The sequence below is a fragment of the Nomascus leucogenys genome, chromosome 10 (assembly GCF_006542625.1).
Source record: "Nomascus leucogenys isolate Asia chromosome 10, Asia_NLE_v1, whole genome shotgun sequence".
Lineage (NCBI taxonomy): Eukaryota > Metazoa > Chordata > Mammalia > Primates > Hylobatidae > Nomascus > Nomascus leucogenys.
In genome coordinates this window covers 44,055,105-44,075,163 of record NC_044390.1, presented here as the reverse complement: position 1 = coordinate 44,075,163, position 20,059 = coordinate 44,055,105, and the positions used below count along the sequence as shown (strand labels likewise).

General features: G+C 44.1%; 1 protein-coding gene across 1 annotated transcript in view; it reads right to left on the bottom strand.

The window, feature by feature from the left end:
* Positions 1-306: 306 nt before the first annotated feature.
* Positions 307-20,059, bottom strand: part of SLC7A9 (solute carrier family 7 member 9) — a 31,386-nt gene continuing 11,633 nt past the window's right edge. Inside the window, exons 9-12 of the mRNA XM_030820250.1 lie at positions 13,173-13,269; positions 12,111-12,260; positions 2,976-3,150; positions 307-482 (exon numbers count right to left, since the gene is read on the bottom strand). Of these exons, the coding sequence (XP_030676110.1) occupies positions 418-482; positions 2,976-3,150; positions 12,111-12,260; positions 13,173-13,269 (487 nt within the window). The 3' untranslated portion in view covers positions 307-417. The remainder of the gene's footprint in view (positions 483-2,975; positions 3,151-12,110; positions 12,261-13,172; positions 13,270-20,059) is intronic.

Genomic DNA, 20,059 nt, shown 5'->3' with positions numbered 1-20,059 from the left:
CACACCTGGCCAGTAATTTACTGTTGTTTTTAAATCTGTATCAATCAAAGCAAAAATGTCATCCATTTTATATAAAAGAAGAAGAGACCTTATTGACATTGAGTTTAAAGAACACCCTTCATTTAAGTGTGATATGCTCTTTGTTAAGTAGCTGCCACTGTAATGGTGGCTTTTATTCAGCCCTTCCCTAAGCATCTGCCTTCTGTTAGGTGACATCTCACCTGACAACAACTTTAGCAAACACTTTCCACTTCCCCTTTCTAGAACCCCCACTCAGAGAACTAAGAATATCTAAAAATAACAATATTTTAAACATCTGAGTATATTTTATTCATAAGAAAAAAAGGAAGAAATAACCACAAATACTGCTTAAGAAAATAAATTCAGCTTTGATTTGGCTACAAGAGACGGAGCTTGTTACTCAGGTTCTTCCTCCGGTGGGACCACTTCCATTAGCATCTGAAGGTGCATGGTAATCGGCTCTGAAATAAGAGTCAAAAATGAGTAGTTAGTTAGACTGAAATTCAAAAGTTTCACTGGAGTTGTGGGTGAGGGTGACATTGTTCTCAGTCTTTGGTGATGCGTCACCTAGACCCTGTGCTCAGGGGATGGCCAGCTTTCCTGCCTTCTGGTTGGATTTCATGCTTTCCTGGCTTCTGTCTTTTCCCAGAATTGCAGGAATAGAAATAAAAACCTCCTAGGAGTGTCTGGAGGGGCGATTGCACTTTCCAGTTCAGACAAGCTGAACAGGAGAAACAGGCAGGCTTTTAATCACATTCACTTAATAAATCTTAACTGGCTGTTACAGGCTGCTGCAGCCAGAGTTAAATTGCACACAGCCCAATTCCTGTCCTCAAGGAGCTCCTGGAAGAGGGAGAGGGACTGGGTACAGGAAGACCAGGAAACAGATAGTCTCACTGCCCCATGAGGATGCCCAGGAAGTCTTAAAGGCTTTTAGAAATGGGGTTTCCTACGCGGGCGGATCATGAGGTCAGGAGATCGAGAATATCCTGGCTAACACAGTGAAACCCCGTCTCTACTAAAAATACAAAAAATAAATAAATAAATAAATAGGGTTTCCTGCCGTTGAATCTGTTGTAAAGGATAAAACATTGTGAATATAATATACACTTTTCGTTTCTGTGTTTTTTGAGGCGGACTCTCGCTCTGTTGCCCAGGCTGGAGTACAGTGGGGCTATCTTGGCTTACTGCAAGCTCCGCCTCCCGGGTTCACGCCATTCTTCTGCCTCAGCCTCCTGAGTAGCTGGGACTACAGGTGCCCACCACCATGCCTGGCTAATTTTTTTGTATTTTTAGTGGAGACAGGGTTTCACCGTGTTAGCCAGGGTGGTCTCGATCTCCTGACGTCATGATCTGCCCCCTCGGCCTCCCAAAGTGCTGGGATTACAGGCGTGAGCCACTGCGCCCGGCCCAATATAGACTTTTAAAGTGTAATTCAGTCTCTTTTGATGTACTTTGACACAAGTGCTTTCTTTTCAGAAGCAAAAGTGGCTACTAATGTAGCTAAACTTTTAAACAACTGTCCTAAAATTGATGAGGGTCAGGACTGCTGAAAGAGTGAGCCCTGTGCCCTTGGCATTAGAAGGCTTGGGCCCCAGCCCAGTTCCCCAGGCCAAGGCCATGACTTTTTGTGTGTCTTTGCGATGCTGCTAGGCCTCTTAGATGATGTCTGCATATCAGACAAAGGAGAATGGTGTTTCAGGATGAGGCGCACGATGGTGGGAATATGCCTAACACTACTGAACTTTGCACTGAAAAGTGGCTGAGATAGAAACATTTATGTTGTGTGTCTTTTGCAATTAAAAAGAAAATGGGGCTGGGCGCAGTGGCTCACACCTGTAATCCCTACACTTTGGGAGGCTGATGCGGGTGGATCACCTGAGGTCAGGAGTTCAAGACCAGCCTGGCCAACAATGATGAAACCCTGACTCTCCTAAAAATACAAAACAACAAGAAAATTAGCCAGGCATGGTGGCAGGTGCCTGTAATCCCAACTACTCGGGAGGCTGAGGCAGGAAAATCACTTGAACCTGGGAGGCAGAGGTTGCAGTGAGCCGAGATCGTGCCAGTGCACTCCAGCCTGGACAACAAGAGCAAAACTCCATCTCAAAACAAAGAAAATGGGCTGGGCGCAGTGGCTCACATCTGTAATCCCAGCACTTTGGGAGGCCAAGGCGGGTGGATCACCTGAGGTCAGGAGTTTGAGACCAGCCTGGCCAACATGGTGAAACCTCATCTCTACTAAAAACGCAAAAATTAGTTGGGCGTGGTGGTGCACGCCTGTAATCCCAGCTACTCGGGAGGCTGAGGCACAAGAATCGCTTGAACCTGGGAGGTGGAGGTTGCAGTGAGCTGAGACCGCACCACTGCACTCCAGCCTGGGCAACAGAGTGAGACTGTGTCTCAAAAAAAAAAAAAAGAAAAGAAAAGAAAAATGACCAGGTACAGTGGCTTAGGCCAGTAGTCCCAGCACTTTGGAAAGCCAAGGTGGGAGGATGGTTTGAGCCCAGGAGTTCAAGACCAGTCTGGGGCACCTAGTGAGACCCCTTCGCTACAAAAAATAAAAAAAATAGCCAGGTGTAGTGTGTGCCTGTGGTCCCAGCTACTTGGGAGGCCCAGGTGGGAGGATGGCTTGAGCCCGGGAGTTCAAGGCTGCAGTGAGCTATGACCATGCCACTGCACTTTAGCCTGGGCAAAGAGCAAGACTGTGTCTCCAAAATGAAAAGAAAACAGTACTTTCCCTTCCTACTTATTACAGTAATTGACAGGAACAAAACAACCAAGGGTGGACCCAGAGGTGTACAGTGAGGGCGTGGGCATGTGTCCTCCTGGGACAAGGGAGATCTGCCAGCAGGGTGAGACACTGTGACAGAGGTCTTGGAGTCAGGACAGGTGAGGACGCCGTGCCTGCCTGCACCTCACAGAAGCCAAACGGCCCTTCTGTTGGTACTTACTTGAGATTTTCTGAGCCCATCCAAACTTGTAGTGGACAAACAGGAAGTAAAATAAAAGGCCGCTTAACATAAACAGCACACAGTAGAGGTACTCCCATGCGGGCTTGCTGATGATTGGAGCCAGAACCAAAAACACAGAGATGAGTGTCACCAAGATGGGGATGACTAGGGGCACCTGGAGGCGAAAAACAGGTCATGGGTACTCATTTTCTTTTTGAAATTTTTCATTATAAAAAACCGATTTTTATAAAACAAATATGAACTCCATGTACCCCCTCCTCCAATTTCAATAATTTTAATGTAATTTTGCCAATCTTATTTCATCTATACCTTTTAAAAATTTTCTTTACTTTTTAAAAAATTCTGTGGCTGGGTGTGGGTGCTCACACCTATAATCTCAGCACTTAGGGAGGCCAAGGCCGGTGGGTCCCTTGAGGTCAGGAGTTCAAGACCAGCCTGGCCAACATGGTGAAACCTCGTCTCTACCAAAAACACAAAAGTTAGCCGGGCGTGGTGGCAGGCACCTGTAATCCCAGCTCCTCAGGAGCTGAGGCAGGAGAATGACTTGAACCCAGGAGGCAGAGGCTGCAGTGAGCCGAGATCGCGCCATTGTACTCTAGCCTGGGCCACAGGAAGAAAACTCCATCTCAAAAAAGAAAAAAAAAAAAGATAAACTGTTTAATGTTTTAGCATCCACTGACGATCGTTGCCTTCATTGTTTCATCAGGGTTTGCAAAATGGTGATTTTTCTAATTTGTCATTTCTTCCTCAATTATCTGAAATGCTGTATGAAGTACTTCAACTTTCTGGTTATTCTGAATTGCAGTTCATACAGGAAGGGCAGGACCAGCACTCTATTCTGTGTGTTTCCAGAATGACAAGTTGGGCCCCTGAGACCTCCAAAGGCAACTCAAACCTGTGGGTTTTTCTATACGTGGTGAGTTTCAATCCATTGTAGTCATTGTTCACGTTGTTCAGAAGGTCCTGTGTGGGGCAGCAGGAGCCCTTCACACTGTCCTGGGCCCTGGGAATGGGACGCCAGTGATCTCCAAAAGCCTCTTTGTTTTCTGGGTGACAAGAAGTGCCAGATCTGGGTTTTCGTTCATCTCTCCAGAGCCAGACCTGGGTTTTCATCCATTTCTCCAGAGAGCTTTGTTAGCAGGAAATGGCATTTAAAGACCATAACCTGGAGGCTGGGTGCAGTGGCTCACTCCTGTAATCCCAGCACTTTGGGAGGCTGAGGCAGGCAGATCACTTCAGTCTAGGAGTTTGAGACCAACCTGGCCAACATGGTGAAACCCCGTCTCTACTAAAAATACAAAAATTAGCTGGGCGTGGTGGCAGATACCTGTAATCCCAGCAACTTGGGAAGCTGAAGCAGGACAGTCGCTTGAACCCGGGAGGCGGAGGCTGCAGTGAGCCAAGAATGTGCCACTGCACTCCAGCCCAGGCGACAGAGTGAGACTCTGTCTAAAAATAAGTAAATAAAGACCATAACCTGGGTGATTGGAGTACTCATTATCTTTTTACAAGGACAGAGATTAATTTTGGCATTCTCTTATTAGGAGCAAAGTTCAGTTTGCTGGGATTGTTTTGTTTTCAAGTGTCATTGCATTTTTCCTTTGACTGTGTTTTGTTTGTTTTGTTTTGTTTCCCAAGACAGAGTCTCTGTCACCCAGGCTGGAGTGCAGTGGCATGATCTTGGCTCACTGCAACCTCTGCCTCTTGGGTTCAAACAATTCTCCTGCCTCAGCCTCCCAAGTAGCTGAGATTACAGGCATGTGCCAACACACCCAACTAATTTCTGTATTTTTAGTAGAGACAGGGTTTCACCACGTTGGCCAGGCTAGTCTCGAACTTCTGACCTCAAATGATCTGCCCGCCTCGGCCTCCCAAAGCATTGGGATTACAGGCATGAGCCAACCACACCCAGCCCCTGAATTAAACTTTTAGTTAATGGATTTTCTAGTCTTCAGCTACCTTTGCATAGACTGGGCCTAGTCATGATATATTATCTTTTTAGTGTAACTGGGTTCTGTTTGTTAATATTTTATTTTAGATTTTTTATATCGTTATTCCTAAGTCAGATTGGTCAGTACATTTCCCTTTTTTTGTGAATGTTACCTTTGTAAGGTTTGCTATCAATGTTATAGTCTAAAAATAACTTGAAAAATCAATAAAATCAATAGCTAACCTTAAGGAGGAAGCACAAACAAATTAAAAATGGGCAATTAATCTTTACAACATAAGTTATGTTCTAAAGATTAATACAAATCATAAGACTATTTTGTACAACTCTATACAGATAAATTTGAATACCTAAAAGAAATGGACAATTTTCTAGGAAAATGTAATTTACTAAAACTGATCTTAGTTGCATTAGAATCACAGGGAAATTCTAAAAATCAGACAATTCCAGTATTGCTTAATTTATTCCAGAGCATTGAAAAAGGAAAACTTTCAAAAAGCCTGATTATTATTCACTCATTCATTCATTTCTGTTTTTTCTAACACCTTTTTTTTTTTTTTTTTTTTTTTTGAGACAGAGTCTCACTCTGTCACCCAGGCTGGAGTGCAGTGGTGCAATCTCGGCTCACTGCAAACTCCGCCTCCCAGGTTCATGCCATTCTCCTGCCTCAGCCTCCCAAGTAGCTGGGACTACAAGTGCCCACCACCACGCCCAGCTAATTTTTTGTATTTTTAGTAGAGACAGGGTTTCACCATGTTGGCCAGGATGGTCTCGATCTCCTGACCTCATGATCCGCCGCCCGCCTCGGCCTCCCAAAGTGCTGGGATTACAGGCGTGAGCCACCGCACCCGGCCAATACCTTAAGTTTTTTTCCTGCTTATTAGTTCCTTCTATTCTCTTTTGGTTTTCTGTTGTTCTTTATCTTGCTTTTGAAGTTGTCTATTTAATTTGTTTTCATTTTTATTGATATATTTAATGTAATGGAGCTTCCTCAAAGCACTATTTAAGCTGTGTTCATAGATTATATGTCCTGTCATCATTACTGCTATTTCTAGGAATTTATGTACTCTGTGTGTGTGTGTGTGTGTGTGTGTGTGTGTGTGTGTGTGTGTGTGTGTGACCGAGTCTCACTTTGTCACCCAGGCTGGAGTGCAGTGGCACAATCTCGGCTCACTGCAACCTCTGCCTCCCAGGTTCAAGTGATTCTCCAGCCTCAGCCTCCTAAGTAGCTGGGACTACAGGCGCCTGCCACCACGCCCAGCTAATTTTTTGTATTTTTAGTAGAGATGGGGTTTCACCGTGTTAGCCAGGATGGTCTCGATCTCCTGACCTCGTGATCCACCCGCCTCGGCCTCCCAAAGTGCTGGGATTACAGGCGTGAGCCACCGCGCCCGGCCTAATTTTTGTATTTTTAGTAGAGATGGGGTTTCACCATGTTGGCCAGGCTGGTCTCGAACTCCTGACCTCAAGTGACGCAACCGCCTTGGCCTCCCAAAATGCTGGGATTACAGGCATGAGCCACCACGCCCGGCCAGAATTTATGTACTTTTTTGTTCTATTTCTATTAATATTTCCTCTTGGACCCAAAAGTTTAACTTTTTTCTTTTCTCAATTTCCTGTTTTGTTTCATTATAGACAGAGAATGTTATTTGCTTTTTGTTTGTTTTGATTTCTGGGTTTTTTTGAAATATCAGGGTTTTCTTCATGGCATTAAAAGCTGTCAGTTTTCAGACAGGTCCCATTTGCAACTGAAAAAGGTATACTCGCTGTTGTTGGGGTTCAGGGCTTGATAAAAACCTCTAAGATCTATCTTGCTATATTTTAGATCTCCAGTCACTTTTACCAGTGCTGTGTCCAGATCTGTCTTGGCCTGAAGGAGGTGTTTCCCAGTCACCTGTTATTAATGTGTTTCTCCCTCCCTGGATTTCCTGCAGTTTCTGCTTCGTAAAGATGGTTCCTATATGGTTTGGTGAATAGGTTTTCAAAACTTATCTCTTCACTGTGGATTTTAGCCTTTAGCATGGCCTGTCTTTGTCTTAAGTAATGCTTTGGGCCTGAGCACTTGTCTGATACGATCACAGCCCGTTTTTCTGTATATTCATTTGCTTGATATTTCTCTGCCTGTTCTTTTAATTTTTCACAGCTTTGAAGATCCACCTGAAAAATCTTTTACTTTCAATGGGTGATGTAAGTCCAATTTAAATGGAGTAAGCTCATTTATTCATATAATGATAAGTCTGGTCTCCATTCTCTCGTGGTGCTTTATCTTTCTGTATACAAGCATCCTCTACTTACTGTCAGTCTTGCGTCCTTGAAGAGTGATGTTCTATGGAAGAACCCCCCAGGCCTGTGTCCCTTCTTTTACATTCACCATAGGAAACCTCAAATTTCCTGCCAGGTGCGGTGGCTCACACCTGTAATCCCAGTACTTTGGGAGGCCAAGGCAGGAGGATAACTTGAGCCCAGGAGTTCAAGACCAGTCTGGCCCACATGGCGAAACCCCATCTCTGCAAAAAAATACAAAAATTAGCCAGGTGTGGTGGCGTGCACCTGTGGTCCCAGCTATTTGGGAGGCTGAGGTGGGAGGATCGCTTGAGCCCAGGAGGCACAGTTGCAGTGAGTAGTAATCACACCACTGCACTCCAGCCTGGGCGACAGAGGAGACTCCATCTAAAAAAAAAAAAAAAAAAAAAAGGAAAGAAACCTCAAATTCCCAACCAAAACACAGTAAATGCACATATAAATAACATGTTACCCAACACAGATTATATTAGATGGTAAACTGCATTTAAAATAATTTTTGGTGACCAAACAATTAACATGGCTGTTGACCAATGACTGCCTTTAATGCAATAACATGGTCTCGCAAGACGTGAGATGCTCACACCTCACACTGTCAGTACGCCTACGCGTGACTTTCAGCACACCTACACGTGATTTTGACGTGTGTTGAATTTGGAATGTAACTTGAAACTTTTATCACATATTTTATTAAAAGTTTATACTACATTTTGGGGATTCAAATACTAATTTTTCCATATAAATATCAGCTGGAAATGAGAGCAGTTAGAGATTCATGGATTCTATAGTTTAGGGTGTTAAAAACTAATAAGCAAAAAATAGCAATGACAAAAAATCCTGATAAGCAGTCTACAAGAAAACATCAACCAGGAAGGTATTCTGAGGGGTCCTCCTATACAAGGCTTTATATGTAGAGTCTTTTACAGTATGGTCTGTTTTGTTCCCTCCTTTGTTTAAATGTTAAATGTTAAATTTTAATTATTTCATGTATTCTAAGCACACCTCCTTTTTTAATGGTCTTTTGGTAGGTATGAAGGATGTGTTTTTGTTCTGAGAGTTACTGTAACTATTATAGCTAATATATCATAACTAATATATTTTAAAGGGGACTAAGGGTATTATTATATAAGGATATATTCTTATATATGTGTATATTATATAATATATAATAGACACAATCTATACATATGTAATAGGCATAATATACATATATTATACATATATTTAATGCTATATATTATATATTTGTTGTATATGTTATATATTATGTATATATATATTTGTGTATATAAAAACACATGTATTATACATATACCTATAATATATACATATATATAACATATACATATATATCTTATATCCTTATATAATACCCTTGGTCCACTTTTAAAGGTATTATACATATATGTATATATGTACTTATATATGTATATGTATCTGTATGTATAAGAGACATGTAATTATACACATATACATATATCCATAAACATAGTATATACATATCTATTATACACATATATTACATATATACATTATACACATATATAGTACACATATATGTATATATTATATATAATACCCTTAGTCCCCTTTTAAAGATATATTATTAACTGAGCATATAATAGCCTTAGTTTCTTCTTTTTTTAGACATTGTGTATAATAAGCAATAATGAAGTTAGCTAGGTGTTCTCTTCCTCCCAGCATCTAATTTAAAGTGGCTTCCTTATTGGCAGCTTGTCTGGCATACTTTCCTCAGTTGGCATATACTTTTCCATGTGCTTTCTCTCGTCCCTGTTTTTGTATGATATTGCCAGTGCATAATAGTGGCATACACTTCTGTCCCCTTTATCTCTCATCATTAATCTTAGTTCTATAATTTGATATATTCACCTTTGCCAGTGACTTTTTGGTTTCTGAAGCGCATTCTCTGGGTGATTCCTCAAGGTCTCATGTAATTGGTGGGGTGTGGTGGCTCACACCTGTAATCCCAGCACTTTGGAAGGCTGAGGTGGGTGGATCACAAAGTCACCAGCCTGACCAACATGGTGAAACCCTGTCTCTATTAAAAATATAAAAACTAGCCAGGCTTGGTGGCACGCACCTATAATCCCAGCTACTTAGGAGGCTGACACAGGAGAATCGCGTGAACCCAGGAGGCGGAGGTTACAGTGAGCTGAGATCGCGCCACTGCACTCCAGCCTGGATGACAGAGTGACACTCCATCTCAAAAAAAAAAAAAAAAAAAAAAAAAAAACAAGCCTCGTGTAAGGATATTTGCCTTGAGTTCTTTCATACTAGCGACTGTAGACTTTATCCTGCAAGGTCAGTTTGGCTGGGTATAAGAATTTGGCTTACATTTTCCTCCTTTGAGTAGTTTAAATATGTTGCTCCACTCTCTTGTGGCATGAAGTATTGGTGATGAAAACTTTGAGGCCAGAATTATTTATTTCCTTTATAAGTGAATTGCAGATGAGAGTGGGAATGGGAAAAGGGGAGTGGATGCCCAAAGCATTTTTTTAAAGCTCTGTAATTTTATCAGCATGTATTTTTGCTGCCAATTTTAGCTCCAATTTTCCAGTTACATTGTATGCCTTTCAGTACATTGGTTCAAGATCCACCCTCCACATTTCCTCCCACCCCAGGAAATATTTCTTGAATTATGGATTTTAGGATTCTGTTACTTGCATTTTCTTCTTCAGGGACTCCAGTTATGCACGTATTAGATTCCCCACCTGCCCCACCCCTGGTTTTTTTCTGTCCCCTTGTTTTCTCAAACTCTTTCTATTTCTGTCTGATATTTGTTTTCTTCCTTTTGGCCCTCTGTTTCCTACCATGTTTCTTTGCTCTTATGTTCTTTATTTTCTTTTTTTCTTTGCGACAGGGTCCCTCTCTGTTGCCCAGGCTGGAGTGCAGTGGCACAATCTTGGCTCACTGCATGCAGCCTTGACCTCCTGGGCTCAAGCATTCCTCCCACCTCAGCCTCCCAAATAGCTGGGACTATAGGCATGCACCACCACACCCAGCTGTTTTTTGTAGAGATAGGGTCTTGCTGTTGCCCAAGCTGGTCTTGAACTCCTGGGCTCAAGTGATCTTCCTCCCTTGGCCTCCCAAAGTACTGGGATTACAGGTGTGAGCCACCACACTCCGCTTCTGTGTTCCTTCTTTTCCTTCTTGCCCACTCTTTATTTCTGAAATGATTTTTTTCCCTAAAATGATGTTTTGAAGTGCTAATGGGACATGGCCTCTCTGTGGAGCCCCTTCCCAGTTGAGAGATTTGTATCCACAGGCTCCAGCTCCTTGACCCTGATATTCTTGCCAAGTTCCATGTCCTTTCTCTCCCAGCAGTTGTTTCTCTTGCTGTTGTCTTTAGTGATCCTTATCCTTCTGGAAAGGAGTTTTTATGGGGAGTTTCTGGGATCCTCAAGGGCTTAAGCCACTGCAGCCCTGCTCCCCCACCTCCCCTGGGGGTCCTCTGATCTTCCCACTGAGAACTTGCTCCACGTGCGCCCTCTCTTCTGGGAACACATGGTGCTGGAGGCTAGTGGGGCGTCCACTTAAGAGTCTGGAGTTGGTGGTAAGACTTCATTTCCTTGATTTGTGTTGACGATGTTGGCTGAAGGGTTTTTCCTTTGTTATCCTAGAGGCTCTGTCTGTTTCTATGAGGGATTTTGTGCAGATTATAAGTCTATGCTACCATCATAATTTTGCCTGCAATGACTTAACCAAGGTGGATCTGCCAGGCTCCTGGCAGGCTGTGCCATGACTCAGCTGATGCCGGAGACTTGTCCATAGTCAAGACACACGGCCAGAAAGACCACTGGATGTATCTCTGAAAACAAAGTCCTAAAGCTAAAGACATTGTCCTTATTCTCGTCCTAGTGACTTAAGCCCTCAGCTTACCTTTTTCTTATGTCTGTTATCATAAGAATTAAATAGCAGGGTTTTTTTAAAGCCCCTTAATGTAACAACAATAAAATTCTACTTCATCCTTATTGGTATGTAGATCCACGCCAGCCATGCAGGGAGCGCGAGGGAGCCCAAAACAGATGGCAGGAATAGACTCTGAGTGGTTGCATGCACAGCAACGGGTCTGCGGCTGGAGTTCAGACGTTCCCATCAGTCTGTGAAAGGAGGCCGGCGTGGTGGCTCATACCTGTAATCCCAGGACTTTGGGAAGCCAAGGTGGGAGGATCGCTTGAGCCCAGGAGTTTGTGACCAGCCTAGGCAACACAATGAGACCCTGTCTCTAAAGAAAAAAAATAAAACAAGAAAAGTCTATGAAAGTGTGAGAGATATCAGAACTGGGCTGGGTGCAGTAGCTAACACCTGTAATCCCAGCACTTTGGGAAGCCAAGGCAGGCAGATCACTTGAGGTCAGGAGTTTGAGACCAGCCTGGCCAACATGGTAAAACCCCATCTCTACTAAAAATACAAAAATTAGCCAGGCGTGGTGGCAGATGCCTGTAATCCCAGCAACTTGGGAAGCTGAAGCAGGAGAGTTGCTTGAACCAGGGAGGCGGAGGCTGCAGTGAACCAAGAATGTGCCACTGCACTCCAGCCCAGGCGACAGAGCAAGACTCTGTCTCCAAAAAAAAAAAAAAAAGAGAGAGAAAAAGAGAGAGGTGGACCTCTTTGGTTACAGAGACAGGCCACAGGTATTCGTGATGACTTAATAAAATGAATAATAAGGTGGCTAACTGGATCATAAACTATGCTATGAAGAGTAAACTCCACTCTAAAATATGATATTTTAAAAGAGTCAAGTCAGATTGGAACTAGAAGGCATGCCCCTAGCATTTGAAAGAGTTATATCTAATTCATTAAAAAATCCAAAGCCACTTGTGACTCTGGGGCTGCAAGCTTACCTTGATAGGCCTTTCCAGCTCTTTCCTTGTAAATCTCATCACGATGAGTCCTAGAATCGTCAGGCCATAAAAGAGCCATGCGGCAAAGCTAAAATAATTGACTAACGAGTTTATGTCACCAGGGATGATATAAATCGTTGCTATGATACCCTAACAGAAAGAAGAATGGATTTGTAGGTCATTACTACAACAAAACACTGTTGTCATGTCACAGAAGACCGAAGAAGCAGTTTTTCTTGTAAATAAACGCTTTAGCATGAAAGGAACTTCTAGGCATTCCTTGATAGTTGGGGTTAAACCTGACTTTGGCTATGATAGCTCTTCTCTATGAAGCCTGCAGAAAAGCCTTGGGAAATTTCTGAATCTTTGAAGTTGTGATTTTAAGCAAGGGAAAAATAAAGTATTATGTTGGTGCAAAAGTAACTGTGGTTTTTTTTGGTTTTTTTGTTTTTTTTGTTTTTTGAGACGGAGTCTCACTCTGTCACCCAGGCTGCAGTGCAGTGGCGTGATCTTGGTTGACTGCAACCTCCACTTCCCGAGTTCAAGCAATTCTCCTGCCTCAGCCTCCTGAGTAGCTGGGATTATAGTCAGGCACCACCACGCCCGGCTAATTTTTGTATTTTTAGTGAGATGGGGTTTCCCCATGTTGGCCAGGCTGTTCTCGAACTCCTGACCTCAGGTGATCCACCTGCCTCAGCCTCCCAAAGTGCTGGGATTATAGGCATGAGCCACCATGCCTGGCCAGTAATTGTGGTTTTTAATGGCAAAAACCACAATTACTTTTGCACCAACCTAATATGTATGAATATTGTACCAGCTTCATAATTACGAATTTTCCTCACAGAGAGTTTCCAATGTGGGCTGGGGCCCTGGATTAGAAGCTCAGGTCTAATCTTGGCCTGTGTTAGTTGCGTGGCCCTGGACTGGTATTTCCTGGGTGTGTTTTCCTGTCTTCAGAATGATAGAGAGTAGTGGTTCTCCTCTAGGGAAAGGAGTGTAGACCACCCCGCAGATGGAGTGTCCCCGCCTTGAAGATAGGCTGGTAGCGGGATTCGTACTCACATAAAAGATGATGGCGGGGGCTGGAGTGAGGCGCCTGACGCTGATGTAAGAAAGCACTTTGAGCATGTGGCCCTCCCGGCCCGCCACGTAAATGAGTCTGGAAAATAATGACATGGGAGTCCACTGACCGGAGTGCAGACCATCTGTCCAGGGCCACCGAGGACGTGTGCTCCGGGGTCCACCAAGGAGCCCTCGGGAGGCTCAGGAAGCAAGCTGAGCGCAGACCTGGGCTTCAGATGGGGGTCTGTCTTCGGGAGAGGAGTGGGTTTTGGCAGAGTGAGTGAGGAGGTTAAACGCACTGAGAGACTAGGTTTGGTGGCTCACGCCTGTAATCCCAACACCTTGGGAGGCCAAGGCAGGAGGCTCACTTGACCCAGGAGTTGGAGACCATCCTGGCAACATAGTGAGATCCCATCTCTACAAATAACTTTAAAATTTTTTAAAATGTACCATTTCTTTGTGTTGGAAAGATTCAATATCCTCCCCTAGCTATCTGAAGCTACATATTAATACTAATGTGAGCTCTAGCCACCCTGCAGTGTGTAAAACACTAGAACCTGTTCCTCCTGTCTAGCTGTAATTTTGTATCCTTTAGCAAGTCTCTCCCTATCTCCCTTTCCCCCTATGCTTTTCAGCCTCTGGTATCCTCTGGCTAACCAGAATTTCTTGAAAAAGTTACCATAATTAAAAATCTGGGCCAGGCATGGTGGCTCACACCTGTAATCCCAGCACTGGGAGACTGAGGCAGGTGGATCACCCGAGGTCAGGAGTTCGAGACCAGCCTGGCCAACATGGTGAAACCCTGACTCTACTAAAAATACAAAAATTAGCTGGGCTTGGTGGTGTGCACCTGTAATCCCAGCTACTCAGGAGGCTGAGGCAGGAGAATCGCTGGAACCTGGGAGGCAGAGGTTGCAGTGAGCTGAGATCGCACCATTGCAGCTAAGATCCCACCATTGCACTGCAGACTTCAGCCTGGACAACAGAGTAAGACTCCGTCTCAAAAAAAAAAAAAAAAAGCCAGATGTGGTGGCTTACGCCTGTAATCCTGGCACTTTGGGAGGCCGAGGCAGGCGGATCACGAGATTAGAAGTTCGAGACCAGCCTGGCCAACATGGTGAAACCCCGTCTACTAAAAATACAAAAAATTAGCCAGGCATGTTGGCGGGCGCCTGTACTCTCAGCTACTCAGGAGGCTGAGGCAGAAGAATCGCTTGAACCCGGGAGGCGGAGGTTGCAGTGAGCCGAGTTTGTGCCACCGTACTTCAGCCTGGGTGACAGAGTGAGACTCCATCTCAAAAAAAATAAAGAGGAGAAGATATAAAAAACAGGAGCCTGGGCTGGGCATGGTGGCTGTCGCCTATAATCCCAGCACTTTGGGAGGCCAAGACAGGTGGACTGCTTGAGCTCAGGAGTTCAAGACCAGCCTAACCAACATGGGGAAACCCTGTCTTTACTAAAAATACAAAAATTAGCTGGGTGTGGTGGCGGGCACCTGTAACCTCAGCTGAGGCTGAGGCTGAGGCAGGAGAATCACTTGAACCTGGGAAGCAGAGGTTGCAGTGAGCCAAGATGGCACCATTGCATTCCAGACTCCAGCCTGGGCGACAGAACGAGACTCTGTCTCAAACAAAACAAAACAAAAACCCAGGAGCCCTTGAAACATAGCAGACAAAAATTGGCAAATCCAATTTAAGTGCAAGATTTGAACATTACAAGTTACAATCTTGATGATCATATAAAAATCTAGATATAATTATGGAATACACATTGTCTTCAAGACCACAGGAAACATAAAAATATCAGTGAGCCACGAAGGGCATTTTCAAACTTCTAAAGAATTGAGGCCAGGCACAGTGGCTCACGCCTGTAATCCCAGGACTTCGGGAGGCCGAGGCGGGCGGATCACTTGAGGTCAGGAGTTCGAGACCAGCCTGGCCAACATGGTGAAACCCCGTCTCTACTAAAAACACAAAAATTAGGTGTGGTGGCAGGTGCCTGTAATCCCAGCTACTTGGGAGGCTGAGGCAGGAGAATCACTTGAACCTAGGAGGCAGAAGTTGCAGCGAGCCAAGATTGTGCCACTGTACTCTAGCCCGGATGACAGAGCGAGACTCTGTCTCAAAAAGATAAATAAAATAAATAAGAATTGATATCAGGCCAGCCACTGTGGCTTATGCCTGTAATCCCAGCACTTTGGAGGTTGAAGTGGGAGGATTGCTTGAGGCCGGGAGTTTGAGACCAGCTTGGGCAACATAGTAAGACCTCACATCTACAAAAAACTTAATATTAGCCATGCATGGTGGCGCGTGCCTGTGGTCCCAGCTACTTGAGAGGCTGAGGTGGGAGGATCACTTAAGCACAGGAGTCTGAGGCTGCAGTGAGCCATGATTGCGCCACCACACTCCAGCCTGGGTGACAGTGAGACCCTGTCTCAAAACAACAAACACAAACCCCAAACCAAGACTTGATATCATAAAGGTCACATACTCTAATTACAGTGTAATAAAATTAGAAGTCAATACAAATGCCACAAAGACCCATCTACTTACAACTACATATCTTAACTTTGAATTGATATGAACTTGATATTAATTCCCAAAAGAAGTGAAACCGGGAGGATGGGAGTTGATAAATGGAAGGGAGATTTAGACTCAAGGTGAATACTGTCAAATCTTTTTATCAGTCCTCCAGAAATTAATATAGAAATTCCATGCAATCAGAATGCAAGCAGGACTTTTGGAACTGGACAAAATAATTGTAAGTGTATAGGGAATGCTAAACAGACAAGGAGAAGTCTGACGTGGGAGTGCTAGTCCTGCCAGATTTTACATGACCAAAGCTATAAACTTTTTTTTTTTTTTTTTTTTTTTTGAGAGATGGAGTCTTGCTCTGTCGCCCAGGCTGGAGTGCAATGGTGCAATCTCGGCTCACTGCAACCTCCGCCCCCCAGGTTCAAGCGATTCTCCTGCCTCAGCCTCCTAAGTAGCTGGGATTATAGGCACCCACTACGTCCAGCTAATTTTTGTACTTTTAGTAGAGATGGGGTTTCACCATGTTGGCCAGGCTGGTCTTGAACTCCTGACTTCAAGTGATCTGCCCACTTCACCTTTCCAAAGTGCTGGGATTACAGGTGTGAGACACCACGCCTGGCCCGTGTCATTCCATTTAGATGAAATGTCAAGAAAAAGCAAAGTTATAGAGACAGAAGCAGATTAGTGGTTGTCTGGGGTTTCAGGTGAAAGCAGGGATTAATTGGGTAATGAGGAAACTTTTTGGGGTGATGGAAATGATCTAGAATTGGATTGTGATGTTTGTACAGCCTTATAAATTTATGAAAATAATTGAGTTGTACAATTACAAAGGGTGAGTTTTATGATATTTGTACCTTAATTAGAACTGTTAAAATTGTGTTTGTGTATACTAGCAATAAACTATCAGAAACTGAAAGGCAACTTTAACAATACCATTTACAATAGTATGAAAAATGAAATTCTTTGGAATAAATTTGACAAAAGACGTGCAAGAACTATATACCAAAAAATACTCAAAAAACTTTTTTTTACAGAAAATTAAGCTGGGCCCGGTGGCTCACGCCTGTAATCCCAACACTTTGGGAGGCTGAGGCAGGTGGATCACTTGAGGCCAGGAGTTCAAGACCAGCCTGGGCAACATGGTGAAACTCTTTCTCTACTAAAAATACAAAAATTAGCCAGGTGTGATGGTGTATGCCTGTAATCCCAGCTACTTGGGAAGCTGAGGCATGAGAATCACTTGAACCTGGGAGGCAGATGTTGCAGTGAGCCAGGATCGTGTCACCGTATTCCAGCCTGGGTGACAAAGCAAGATCCTGTCTCAAAAAAAAAAAAAAAAAACCACAAACAAAAAAGTTGTTAAAAACAAGATTAAAGACCTAAATAGTCCACCCATAGATTGGAAGACTCAGTATTTTTTTTTTTTTTTTTTTTTTTTTTTTTTTTTTTTTTTTGTGGAGACAAGGTCTCACTCTGTCTCCCAGGCTGGAGTGCGGTGGTGCAATCTCAGCTCACTGCAGCCTCGACCTCCTGGGCTCACACGATCCTCCCACCTCAGTCTCCTGAGTTGCTGGGACCACGGGCATGTGCCACCATGCCTGGCTAAGTCTATTGTATTTTTTGCAGACATGGGGTCTCACTATGTTGCCTAGGCTGGTCTCTAACCCATGGGCTCAAGCAGTCCTCCCCCTCGGCCTCCCAAAGTGCTTTGATTACAGGTGTGAGCCACCGTACCCATGCTGGAAGACAGTACTTTTAAGACAGCAGAGTCTTCCCCCAGTTGATCTATGGATTCAACCCAGTCCTGATCAAAATCCCAACAGCTTTACTGTAGAAACTGACAAGCTGATTGTAATATTCATATGCCAAGTGGGAAAGCTGGCAGAATGAAATTGGACCCTTATCTCACCCCTTAGACAAGAAATCTACTCAAAATTGATGTAAGACTTGAAACTGTAAAATTCCTAGGAGAAAACAGGGAAGCTCTGTAACATTGGTCTGGGCAATGATTTGTTGTTGTTGTTGTTGTTGAGACGGAGTCTCATTGTGTCACCCAGGCTGGAGTGCACTGGTGCAATCTTGGCTCACTGCAACCTCTGCTTCCCGGGTTCAAGCAATTCTCCTGCCTCAGCCTCCTGAGTAGCTGGAATTACAGGCATCTGCCACCACACCCCACTAATTTTTGTATTTTTAGTAGAGACAGGGTTTCACCATGTTGGCCAGGTTGGTCTCGAACTCCTGACCTCAAGTGATCCACCTACCTCGGCCTCCCAAAGTGCTGGGATTACAGACATGAGCCACTGCATCTGGCCTTGGGTATATATTTGAATGAATTGAAATCGTATGTCAGATACCTGCACTCCCATGTACCTCTGGGTATATATTTGAATGAATTGAAATCCACATGTCAGGTATCTGCACTCCCATGTTCATTACAACGTTATTCACCACAGCCAAGACACAGACACAACCTAAGTGTCCATCACAGATGAATGAATAAAAATAATATAATAGATACCCAATGGAATACTATTCCGACTCTAAAGAGAATGGAATTCTGTCATTTTTTGACAGCAGAGATGACTCTAGAGAACATTATGCTAAGTGAAATAAGCCAGACACAGAAAGACAAATATCCCATGATCTCCCTTATATATTATGGAGTCCTAATTAGGGAAAATGAGTCAGGCTGGTAGGACCAAGGAAAAGCCAAAAGAGATAAAGCAGATAAGCTACAAGCCTGCCTTTCTTCATGGTCCAGGACACATAGCCCCCCTGCACAAATAACTCGCAATCTTCCTGTGCCCAGTGATTGCCAGACCCTCAGCTAATAGAAAAATGCAAGTTAGCTCACTGCAACCTTGGCATTATTGGTACTGCACGTACCCCGTCCAGCACACAGCACAAGCACCATCCTATAAAATCCCCAGCAAGCCTTTGTCTCTTTGCAGTCAGCTCCTCTCTTGCTGACCTGCTCATTGCACCCTTGCAACGTATTTTCCTACTTTCTCTAATAAATCTGCCTTTCCTGACCTACAGCTGTCTTGGTAAATTCTTCTTATCCCTGTACCACCAGCCCAGATAGTTGTAATCACCTGCAACACACATGAAATCTAAAAATTCAAACATAGCAATAGAGAGTAGAATGCTGGTTACCAGAGGCTGAAGGAAGAGGGGCCTGGGATGGCAAAAGGGGAAATGTTGGTCAAAGGCTACAGAGTTTCAGTATGATGGGAGGAATAAGCTCTGGTGATCTATTGCACAGCAAGGTGACTATTGTTAGTAATAGTGTATATTTAAAAATAGCTAGTGGATTTTTTTTTTTCTGAGATGGAGCCTTGCTCTGTTGCCCAGGCTGGAGTGCAGTGGCGCGATCTTGGCTCACTGCAAGCTCCACCTCCCGGGTTCACACCATTCTCCTGCCTCAGCCTCCCAAGTAGCTGGGACTACAGGCACCCGCCACCACGCGCAGCTAATTTTTTGTATTTTTAGGAGAGACGGGGTTTCACCGTGTTAGGCAAGATGGTCTCGATCTCCTGACCTCATGATCCGCCCGCCTTGGCCTCCCAAAGTGCTGGGATTACAGCTGTGAGCCACCGCACCCAGCCAGCTAGTAGATTTTTAATGTTCTCACCATAAAGAAGTATGTGAGGTGATACATATGCTAATTAGCCTGATTTGCTCATTCCACAATGTTTACAGGTATTGAAACATCACACTGTACCACATACATATATGCAATTATTGTTGTTATTTTTTAGGGACAGGATCTTACTCTGTTACTCAGGCAGGAGTGCAGTGGTGTGATCATGGCTCACTGCAGCCTAGAACTTCTGGGCTTACACAATCCTCCCACCTCAGCCTCCCAAGTAGCTGGGACTACAGGCATGGGCCACTACACCCAGCTAATTTTTAAATTTCTTTTTGTAGAGACAGAGTCTCACCATGTGGCCCAGACTAGTCTTGAACTCCTGCCCTCAAGCAATCCTCCTGCCTCAGCCCATATAAGCAATTATTATTTGTCAATTAAAAATAAAATAAGGCGGCCGGGCACGGTGGCTCACACCTGTAATCCCAGCACTTTGGGAGGCTGAGGCAGGTGGATCACGAGGTCAGGAGTTCAAGACCAGCCTGGCCAAGATGGTGAAACTCTGCCTCTACTAAAAATACAAAAATTAGCCAGGCATGATGGCAGGTGCCTGTAATCCCATCTATTTGGGAGGCTGAGGCAGAGAATTGCTTGAACTAGGGAGGCAGAGACTGCAGTGAGCCGAGATCGCACCACTGCACTCCAGCCTGGGTGACAGAGCGAGACTCCATCTCAAAAATAATATAAGGCTGGGCACGATAGCT